The 12,074-nt window shown below is 33.0% G+C and overlaps 1 protein-coding gene across 3 annotated transcripts in view; it reads left to right on the top strand.

Annotated features, from left to right (window-relative positions):
• The window catches only part of Gabpa (GA binding protein transcription factor subunit alpha), a 35,102-nt gene that overhangs the window by 7,897 nt on the left and 15,131 nt on the right, over positions 1-12,074 (top strand). For all 3 annotated transcript variants that reach the window (XM_005335398.5, XM_078044492.1, XM_078044493.1), the window contains 3 exons: positions 2,121-2,265; positions 3,603-3,687; positions 5,786-6,031. In XM_005335398.5, the coding sequence (XP_005335455.2) occupies positions 2,121-2,265; positions 3,603-3,687; positions 5,786-6,031 (476 nt within the window). The remainder of the gene's footprint in view (positions 1-2,120; positions 2,266-3,602; positions 3,688-5,785; positions 6,032-12,074) is intronic.

Genomic DNA, 12,074 nt, shown 5'->3' on the forward strand with positions numbered 1-12,074 from the left:
ATAAAGTAGGATTTAGAAATCTGTCTTAGTTGGAGCACAGCATGCCTTAATCCCAGCTACTTGGGAGGTTGAGGCAGGAGAATCACAAGTTCAAGACCAGCCTCAGCAACTTAGCAAGACCCTGTCTCAAAAAGGACTGGGAATGTAGCTCAGTGGTAAAGTGTCCCGGGGTTCAGTCCCTAGTACCAAAAATTTTAAAAACTTAAAAAAAAGAACAAAATCTGACTGTGACTTTAAAATTTGTCACCCAAACGAACAAACAACAACAAAAAAAATGGAGAGAGAAAATGGTAGCCTTGTATGCTATAACTGAGAAATTTGGTAAAATGCTTAATAGTCAAAATACCCACTTATTTATTTATTAGTTCTAATAAGTTATACATGACAGTAGGAAGCTCATCGATTCATTGTACCCAAATGGAGCAGAATTTTTCACTTCTCTGGTTGTGCATAAAGTAAAGTCATACCATTTGTGCAATCATACATGTACCTAGGGTAATGATGTCTGTCTCATTCCACTGTCTTTCATACCCCTTTGCCCCATCCCCTTTGTCCCATCAGAGTTATCACATGCTGCCTCCCCCCAAGTGGATTAGCATCCACTTATCAGAGAAACCATTTGGCCCCTGGATTTTTGAATTGACTTATTTCGCTTAGCATGGTATTCTCCAACTCCATCCATTTACCTGCAAATGCCATATTCTTATTCTTCTGAAAGGCTGAGTAATATTCCATTGTGTGTATGTACCACCAGTTTCTTTACTCATTCATCTATTGAAGGGCATCTAGGTTGCTTCCATAGTTTAACCAGTGTGAATTATGCGGTATAAACATTGAAGTGGCTGCATTACTGTAGTATGCTGTTTTTAACTCTTTAGGGTATAGACCAGGGAATGAGATAGCTGGGTCAACTTGTGGTTCCATTCCCAGATTTCCAAGGAATCTCCATACTGCTTTCTGGATTGGTTGCACCAATTTACAGTCCCATCAGCAATGTACCAGTGTGCCTTTTCCCCACGTCCTCGCCAACACTTATTGTTGCTTGTATTTTTGATAACTGCCATTCTGACTGAAATAAGATGAAATCTTAAAGTAGTTTTGATTTGCATTTCTCTAATTACTAGAGCTGTTGAATGTTTTTTCATAAATTTGTTAATCGATTGTATTTCTTCTGAGAAGTGTCTGTTCAGCTCCTTAGCCCATTATTTATTGGTTGGGTTGTTTGTTTGTTTGTTTTTTAAATACCTAATATTTTTACTACTATTTTAAAATAAGTATTTTTTAAAATAATTTTTTAAAAAAATTAGTAGTCTCTTTTATAAACTAAGCATGTTTTAGGAAGAATTGTATATACATATACATATATATATATACACATATATATACACACACACACATACATATATATACATTCATTGAATATCATATTTTTCCTCATTATACTTGGAATTTGTGAAAATGGAACTTGACAAGTTTTATAATATACTGTTTTGACAATTGCAAATGAAATTTTAGATCAGTCAGTTTAGCAAGTATTCTTTGATGTCTGTCTTCCATTTGGCATCATATGAGTATTTACTAGAGATGTAGAATTACTTACCAAAGAGTTTAACCTTTTCTAATTCAAAGTGTGAAATACCAATACAAAAGAGTTATAAGAAAGTTTTAAGGACTTTAAATGTTTTTTTTAATATGGAATTATGCTGATTATAATTATTAATGTTCAGATTAAATTAAATGGAAATAAAGAGTGCTTTAAATTTCCATTTAGCTGTTAGGCAATGATAATTGGTGATATACAGTATGTAAGAAGAAATGAGGTTTTTGTTTGTTTGTTTGCTTTTTCTTTGGTACAACCATTGAGCCACATCCCCAGCCCTATTTTGTATTTTATTTAGAGACAGGGTCTCACTGAGCTGTTTAGTGCCTCCCTGTTTCTGAGACTAGCTTTGAACACAAAATCCTCCTGCTTCAGCTTCCTGAGCAACTGGGATTACAGGCATGCGCCATCACACCTGGCTAGAAATGAGTTTGGTATTGAATTTTGTTTTGAGCATATTGTTACTTTAATATCTAGGGTAACAATGTAATAGCTAACTTCTGTATTCTCCAATATATAGCATTGTAGAACAGACCTACGCCCCAGCTGAATGTGTGAGCCAGGCCATAGACATCAATGAACCAATAGGGAATTTAAAGAAACTATTAGAACCAAGACTACAGTGTTCTTTGGATGCTCATGAAATTTGCCTGCAAGATATCCAGGTAATTTTTTCTCTTCTCCTCCTACCCAATTATAAGAGCAGAATATATTGAGCTAAAAAATATTTGCAAAATGCTTCTAAATTATTTCATTTAACTTTTATATCAGTCTTTGAAATAATATTTATTCATATTCTAAAGAAATAGAAGTTGAGATATAAAGAGGTTAAACACAGTTACTTAGAATTGTAGAATGTGTATATATATACATAATTGTGTATATATATAGTGTGTGTATATAGATTATATATTGGTATATGTACAGCATGTAAAAGTATGTACATGTATATGTATATGAATATATATACATATATAAGTCTAAATTTTAGGAATGTATTTATTCCATCAATGCTATATCAACTGAATTATTCAAGTGAGAGAGATTTGAACCTTTGGTAATATGATATGCAGACACATGCAGATATATATTATTCAAGATAATTATAATGAAAATCTCTCTTCAAGCTAATGACAAAAAGTGTCTGAAAATTATAATTACTTTTCTCATCAGCTGGTCATTGTGTGAAATACATTCACTCTACGAGATGTGAAGGAAAAAGAGCACCTAATGCTCACAGGAAGTATGATTAAAAATATTCATAGTTAGATCGAGTTGTAAGGCCATAATTTTTTAAATTTTATTAACTTTGTGGTCAGGGATTTAGAGTGAACCCTAATCTTCTGTTTATGGCATTGATTACAAGGGAGATAAAACATGAATGAATATATGAATAAATTTAGAAAATTGTTACCAATAATTGTTCACTCTTGCTTATCCATGACAGACATTGCATTATCTTATACTTTAAATACATCTATAGAATGAACAATTGCTTTTTGGCATTATTTAAGGTACCAACCTAGACTCTAGAGATAGAGAAAACTACCACTTAAATTTTGTGCCTGTAATTCCAGCAGCTCAGGAGGCTGAGGCAAGAGAATTGCGAGTTCAAAGCCAGCCTTAGCAACCTAGTAAAGCCCTCAGTAACTTAGCAAGACCTTGTTTCTAAATAAAATATTAAAAGGGCTGAGGGTGTTGCTCAGTGGTTAAGCACCTCTGGGTTCAATTCCTGGTGCCAAAAAATAAAACATAAAATAAAATTTAAAAAATAAATTTTGTGGTTTATGCTGTCCTCAGTTACTACCTCAAGTGGTTAAGATATTTTTAATTTTGACAAATAATGATATGACAACTTGGATAATTAAACATGTTCTTATAATTTAATTAGTATGCTCAGTAATTAAGTTCTGTTTCATATATGCATTTTTCTAAGCCAGAGGTAGGATCCTTAATCTGATGGTTTAGCTGAAGTAATCTTACTCGTTTTACTCATATTTAGCTGGATCCAGAACGAAGTTTATTTGACCAAGGAGTAAAGACAGATGGAACTGTACAGCTTAGTGTACAGGTAATTTCTTACCAAGGTAAGTTAAAGTTTACATTATGTTTTTTTGATATGGTAACTCATTTTTGTGAGTCATAGGTATTTAGATGGTGTTAAATGTCTTAAAGTGAATTATAGCCAGATATTCTTGCAAGTGTGAAAGCTACCACTCTGTTAACTTGGAACCATTCTGCCTTTTATAGTGAGCCACATAAGTAAAAAAATGGATATCATGTGCCTACTTGCCCTTTCTTGACTCATTTCCCAATAGAAGACTTAACAGCATTGAATCTAGAGTCTAAATCACATCTGTACTCTCTTTGCAAGGAAATCGGGTCACTATAGTGTAGCACAGAGAGTTTGCAAAGGAAGTGGAGTGACCCAGGTAACCATATCTATCACAGTATTTTTACTATTGTGCAAGTACATAAATTAAAAAAAGGAAAATAGAAGAAAACTTTTGGTAGGTTGAATATTGGGTTCCCCCCCCCCCACCCTCCAGCCCCTGGAAGAAGTTGTATTTTTATTTGGTGTTTTGGGGGGATTTCTAATATAAATCTTTAAATTATTTAATCTCTGAACAAATATTGCTTGCAATTGTAGCCCACAAAGCATAGTTTTCTTTGGACTTTGAAAGTGATAGTTATTATTTCTGATACTTCATTCTTTCAGGATTGATTATTGGTTGCAAATAGAAAAATTCATCATTTTTATCTTTAAAAACTCAATAACCTCTCAATGCAGATTTTACAAAAAGTTGACTTACTTAAAGCCATAAAAGTGAAATTGGGATAAGGATGAGAGAATGAATCTTAGGAAAATACTTCTTTAAAATTCTAATTATTTTTATCATATATATTTGAAAAAGTGACTTTTTTATATCATCTAGTCAATGATAGTACATTTTTTATAATACTAATTTTCATGAAGGATTTAAGTTGACTTTTGTTTTTCTTTCAAATTTGCATTTAGTTTAATTCTAATGTAGATTATTATAACAGATTCCATAAGCTTTTGAAGCTTTTGCTGTTAAATAGTATTATAGTTTCTTAGTGCTGTCTTTTCAATATAGGTATTTGAGATTATTTTCATGTAGGGTTACTTTTTTCTATTTTGAATAAATAGAGTATATCTTATGTAGACACCACTAAACAAAATAGCTCTCTTTATGGTATAATTTCTTAGCTTAATTATAATTTCTGAAACATATTTAGGCATTTTTATTTGAGGTAGATGTGCATGAAAAGTCTCTGAATTAATAAATTATTTAACTCATCTTTATTTTTTATCTTTTTCTCAGAAATTACAGTTCTTAATACCTTTAAACTAGGGTTTAAGTATCTTCTGAATTTGGGTTTTTCTTCATTTAGTTGAAAATGAAAATTAGAATTTAATGGTGTGAAGTTAATTTGACAAAGTCAGCATGGTTTTTATACATGTTCTTTATACTTTATAAAAAAGAGCAGTCGGTAATTTTAATGTGTTTAGAATTTTTTTTTTTTTTAAATCTTAGGGTGTATTGCTACTCAACATTTAAATTCTTCCTAGTTTAATTTTTATTTTTTATTCTATATTGATACTTTTTATTCATTAATTTTTTATTGTAGTTAAAAGCTGGTACTTTTTTCTTTCCTAATGATGTTTGTAGATAAGACATGTATGTGTATATGTTTTAATTATTGTACACAAGTTGTAAAACAGGTTAAAGAATTCTTGAATACCATTCACCCAGATTCCTCAAATGTTCATTTTTGTCTCACTTGCTTTTTTTCTCTTTCCCCACACATATTGTTTTTTTCAACTATTTAATTACAAATTGTAGACACGATCACTTTTTGTTCCTAAGTTCATCACTAGTGTGTGTTTTCTTAAAAACAAAAATTCTTTTATGTAATCATCGTACAGTTATCAACATCAGGAAATTAACATTGATCCAGAACTGTTATGACAAAAGTTATACTGATTTGTATTTATTGTTAATAGGGATCTATTAAATTCTCTAGATATATTGCTAAAAATATATTTTTAAAATTTTTTCCTCTCCTTTGGGAACATGTAAACTAAATTTCAATTTTTTGTGCCTTGTGTGTTATCATCTAAATTTAAATTTATATATTTTTTAAAAATTTACTGTTAAGGAATTGAACCAAAACTTAACATCCTTGAAATTGTTAAAACTGCGGAAACTGTTGAAGTCGTAATTGATCCAGATGCCCACCATGCTGAAGCAGAAGCACATCTTGTTGAAGAAGCCCAAGTGATAACTCTTGATGGTACAAAACACATCACAACCATTTCAGATGAAACTTCAGAACAAGTGACAAGATGGGCTGCTGCACTGGAAGGTTATAGGAAAGAACAGGAACGCCTTGGGATTCCCTATGGTAATTAAACTTATAATAATTTGTTTGGTAGACTAATAAGAATTAGTTTGACATAGAGAACATTAGGGTAAGTTTTAATCTATTTTATTTGTAGATTTTGTAAAAAGAATGTTGATTTCTCTCTCTCCGTTTTGAACTGTAACACACTTAAGCGTGTATGATGAATGAATATTGGTGCTGGGAATACAAAAAAGTATAAAACAAAATTTCTACCCTTACCATATTCACAGTATAGTTGAAAAGAAAGATGAAAATAGGTAATTGTTATGAAAGGCAATATTAAAGTTGTCAATAGCTTATAGAAACACAACAAGCTATTAGAATCTCAAAGGAATCATAGTGGCCTGAGAAAAAACTGGGGAAGATTTTGTAGAAAAGGACATTGGAGGCCAGAAACATTGGGTGTGAAGCTTAAGCCTGGTAGCATTAATTAATAAAAGGGCTTCTGGTGTAGTTTAGCAGTAAAGTGCTCCTGGCTTTAATCCCTAGTACTGAGAAAGAAAGGGAGGGAGAGAGGAAAAGAACAAGAAAGAGAAGGAGAGAAAGGAAAGGGAAAAGGAAGGAAATAGTGCTAGGACTAAGCTGAGAGTGTGAGTACAGAGTGGGGAGATTCAAGGATTAAGTGATTGGGGAAATAATCTTGATAAAAATCAGTTGCATTTTTATTATATGTGTAATGAACGCTTTCATGTATATGTGTGCCATGGTGTTAAAAGCTGGGCTCGTGATGTTGCATGAGGAGACAGAGCATACTTTTAAGATCCTTGTTGGGAAAGTAGGGAAGTCTGATATGGAGTAGCAGCTTAGGGCTACTTCTTCATTTGTTGTGTATTCACAGACACATATGTATATGTGTATGTATTGACATGTGTGTATAGTTTTTATGCTAATTTTTTTCAGTATTTCACATTAAACTACTGAGTATGAAATTCACATTAATGTGATACATATTATTTAGAAGACTAGCCAAAATCAGTCAATATTTATTCTTTTATTAAATACAAATGTTTAAAACATGTTGAGATTGATTATTTTTCTTCCAGTTTGAATATTTTTTTTTAAAAAACAGATTCATGCTTTTGGCCTTCAAAATTTTCAGATACTAACATTTTAAATGTTACATATACACACACAAAAAAATTATTGTAACTGTATTTCAGAAACAATTGATTTTTATCTCGGTATTCAGTTCCATAGTTCTTCCTTAACCCCATTGGTGAGATCCATCACTTATGGTATATCTTGTTTCACTTAAAGAAAGAAAAAAATCTCTTAGGAAAAACAGTAATTCTTTAACCCAACTTTCCAATCTTCAGCCCTTTACCCAGGTGCAATTATCTTTTACTTTATTGCTTTTAATCATAATTAACTTCATATTATAGTGGATAAGTTTTCATTTCCTTCCCCATTGCACACAGTGATACCTTGCCCTTCTCCGTTTTGTAATATTGTTATGCAATTTTTTGTTTAAATCATAATCTTTGTGTGCCTTATAGGTGTTTGTTTATTGTATGATTATATTTACACAACTCTTACTTCTCCTGAAATTCAAAGTTGATTTATTTTTAGTTGATTTATAGGTTTGTCTACAATACCACTGTCTCTCATTTTGAGCTATTTTTGTTCCTGTTGTTAGTGTTTTCCAAATTCTCAGTTGTCTTTAGATCAAGTCTTTTCTATGTCTGCTGCAGAACTGTCATCCTAGTGCTGGTTCTCCCATTTTGCAGAATCTCATATTTTTCCTTTGTCATAGTGAATTTCAGTCTGTTTATGCACTATTTTTATAAAAAGGTACTAAGAAATAGATTTTTTTCTTTCTTTTGTTGAGCTTTACACATCTAAAAGTAACTTTATTATGTTCTCTTTGATAGTTTGGGTATATAATATTAAAGTTGAAAAATGACTTTTCCTCAAAATTTTGATGACCATGTTCATTATTGTCAAACATTCCAGGGGTATTTTCATCTACTTCTTTATATATCCTGGGCTTTTGTTTGTTTGTTTTTTAAATTTTCTGGAGCCTTTTTTTGTCTACTCCTAATGCCTAGTCTTTACTTTGGTTTGGTGAATCTTTTTCATTCATCATAGATTTATGGTTTATGGTGTAAAGTTTCAGTCAGGCCCTATATTATTGAGTATGATAGCCAATAGTCTCATGTATGCACTTGAAATGTGCCTGGTCAGAACTGAGATGGGGTGTAAGTGTGAAATAACCAATTAAATCAGTTTTTTTTGCACTGATTATATACTTGAACAGTAATATACTTGGATATATTAGATTTAATGTATTATTAAAATGAAATTCACCTACTAGTTTAATGGACATTATAAAATCTAAAATTACTAGTAGTTTGCGTTATATTTCTTTTGATCATTATTGATCTAGATAATTGTAGCCTTCAGTTCTAGAAGGTTTTCCTACAGTATTATTTTGATTATTACCTTCTGTGTTTCTGTTTTTTTATTTTTTTTTAACTCTGTTGAATGTCCTGGATTGATCCTCTCTGCATTATTTTTCTTCCTTCTTTTTCAACTCTACTACTTTCTAGCAAATGTTTTTGCCTTTAAATTTTAATCTATCTGATTGTTGTTTATTTGGTTTTAGTCCTGGGAATTGAACACCGGATGCTCTATCACACCCAGCCCTTTTTATTTATTTATTTTTTATTTTGAGACAGGTCTCACTAAGTTGCTGAAGCTGGCTTTGAATTTGTAATCCTCCAGCCTCAGCCTTCTGAACTTCTGGGTTTATAGGTGTGCACCTCTGTGCCTAGCCTGATTTTAAATTTTCATTTACAAGGGCTCTTTGGTTCTGTTTGTTCTTTTCCATAACATTTATTTATATATATAATGTTCTGCTCTCTCTGAATTTTTTTTCTGTTTATTTTTATTTATTGGTTTAAGTCTTTCTCAGATGTTTGAATATTCTTGCCTGTGTATTTACATTCAAAACCAAATAACTTTAAAGCTCATTTGTTTGAAGTTCTGAAGGATTTGTTAAATAGATGCTGATAAAAAGAGGTATTGGGTTTTTCATTAAAAGATATTCAAATGTGATGTGTGTGGATCTTTTTGTTAGATTTCTTCAACTTGGAGAATGGGCCAAATGCCGGTCAGGAATAGAAGATTGGGATGACTATTAGGATTGATATGTATGTGAGTGCTGCATTCTAAAAGTGGAATGAGAACTGGGACAGGGAGGAGGTGGAGAGGTCTTACTCTTCCATTTGTAGATTTTTATTACTGGGAACTATTCTCCCAATGTCATCTTCATGTTTTTCCTCATTTATAGTCCTTTGGTGTCCACATGTGTGCGATGCTCCTATCTACTTGCCCCTGAGAGTGAAGGAGAGGCCATGTAGATTCTAAAACCATATACTTTTAAATCAATCCTCTCAGCTTTAAGTCTTTTCTCTTGCCTGGAGCCACCATGACTGAGCCTATGTAGGAGTTCTGCAAGAAGGAAGGCACTCAATTTCCAGTGGTATCTTTCTGGACGGACATTTAGGTCATGGTTTTTCCCCTTTTCTGTCAAATTGCCTATTTCTGTGTTTATTGTCTTCAAAAAAACTAGTAGAAATTTCTTATCCACATCTGTCACTTTATTCTCATGTTCCTCTGATTTTTTTCATCTTTTGAAAGTTCTTTCACTGTCATATTACTGCCTCTGTGAGAAAAGAGACAGAATATGCATTGCCAATTTGGTGTGTTAAACCAGAAGTCCTGATATTATTTCAGAGAAAAGATCAGGCTAATGTTTTCCCCTTTATTGATCTTGATAATTTCTTTTCTAATTTGATGTAAAATGAGCTGTCTTGGACTCTTTAGAGAAGTGTAGTTCTGGTGGTTATTCTAACTCAACAGAATTCCGTTCTTCTGTTGTTTTGAAGTTGTATTCCAGAAATAGGTAGCTTGCTTTCTCAGTTATTTTCTACCTTATTTTTGTTGTTGTTATTGTGGGGTTTTTTTGTTTTGTTTAGTTTTTCATTCTTTGGTTTCTCTTTGTTGTTTCTTTTTTTCTACTTAGCATGGACCTGAGCCACCTCTTTCCATTTTCTTGTGTCCCTGTGCTTCTCATTTTTTTTCTTTTTTTTTTTTTTATTGTTGGTTGTTCAAAACATTACATAGTTCTTGATATATCATATTTCACACTTTGATTCAAGTGGGTTATGAACTCCCATTTTTACCCTGTATACAGATTGCAGAATCACATCAGTTACACTTCCATTAATTTACATATTGCCATACTAGTGTCTGTTGTATTCTGCTGCCTTTCCTATCCTCTACTATCCCCCCTCCCCTCCCCTCCCCTCTTCTCTCTCTACCCCCTCTACTGTAATTCATTTCTCCCCCTTGTATTATTTTTCCCTTTCCCCTCACTTCCTCTTGTATGTAATTTTGTATAACCCTGAGGGTCTCCTTCCATTTCCATGCAATTTCCCTTCTCTCTCCCTTTCCCTCCTACCTCTCATCCCTGTTTAATGTTAATCTTCTTCTCATGCTCTTCGTCCCTACTCTGTTCTTAGTTACTCTCCTTATATCAAAGAAGACATTTGGCATTTGTTTTTTAGGGATTGGCTGGCTTCACTTAGCATAATCTGCTCGAATGCCATCCATTTCCCTCCAAATTCTATGATTTTGTCATTTTTTAATGCAGAGTAATACTCCATTGTGTATAAATGCCACATTTTTTTTAATCCATTCTTCTATTGAAGGGCATCTAGGTTGCTTCCACAGTCTTGCTATTGTGAATTGTGCTGCTATGAACATCGATGTAGCAGTGTCCCTGTAGCATGCTCTTTTTAGGTCTTTAGGGAATAGACCGAGAAGGGGAATAGCTGGGTCAAATGATAGTTCCATTCCCAGCTTTCCAAGAAATCTCCATACTGCTTTCCAAATTGGCTGCACCAATTTGCAGTCCCACCAACAATGAACAAGTGTACCCTTTTCCCCACATCCTCGCCAGCACTTGTTGTTGTTTGACTTCATAATGGCTGCCAATCTTACTGGAGTGAGATGGTATCTTAGGGTGGTTTTGATTTGCATTTCTCTGACTGCTAGCGATGGTGAGCATTTTTTCATGTACTTGTTGATTGATTGTATGTCCTCCTCTGAGAAGTGTCTGTTCAGGTCCTTGGCCCATTTGTTGATTGGGTTATTTGTTATCTTATTGTCTAATTTTTTGAGTTCTTTGTATACTCTGGATATTAGGGCTCTATCTGAAGTGTGAGGAGTAAAGATTTGTCCCCAGGATGTAGGCTCCCTATTTACCTCTCTTATTGTTTCTTTTGCTGAGAAAAAACTTTTTAGTTTGAGTAAGTCCCATTTGTTGATTCTAGTTATTAACTCTTGTGCTTTGGGTGTCCTATTGAGGAATTTGGAGCCCGACCCCATAGTATGTAGATCGTAGCCAACTTTTTCTTCTATCAGACGCCATGTCTCTGATTTGATATCAGGCTCCTTGATCCATTTTGAGTTAACTTTTATGCATGGCGAGAGAAAGGGATTCAGTTTCATTTTGATGCATATGGATTTCCAGTTTTCCCAGCACCGTTTGTTGAAGATGCTATACTTCCTCCATTGCATGCTTTTAGCCCCTTTATCAAATATAAGATAGTTGTAGTTTTGTGGATTGGTTACTGTGTCCTCTATTCTGTACCATTGGTCCACCCACCTGTTTTGGTACCAGTACCATGCTGTTTTTGTTACTATTGCTCTGTAGTATAGTTTGAAGTCTGGTATCACTATCCCGCCCGATTCGCACTTCCTGCTTAGCATTATTTTTGCTATTCTGGGTCTTTTATTTTTCCATATGAATTTCATGATTGCTTTATCTATTTCTACAAGAAATGCCATTGGGATTTTGATTGGCATTGCATTAAACCTATAGAGAACTTTTGGTAATATCACCATTTTGATGATGTTAGTTCTGCCTATCCATGAACAGGGTATATTTTTCCATCTTCTAAGATGATCTTCTATTTCTCTTTTTAGGGTTCTGTAGTTTTCATTGTAAAAGTCTTTCAACTCTTTTGTTAGGTTG

The sequence above is a fragment of the Ictidomys tridecemlineatus genome, chromosome 3 (genome assembly GCF_052094955.1).
Source record: "Ictidomys tridecemlineatus isolate mIctTri1 chromosome 3, mIctTri1.hap1, whole genome shotgun sequence".
NCBI classification, from domain to species: domain Eukaryota; kingdom Metazoa; phylum Chordata; class Mammalia; order Rodentia; family Sciuridae; genus Ictidomys; species Ictidomys tridecemlineatus.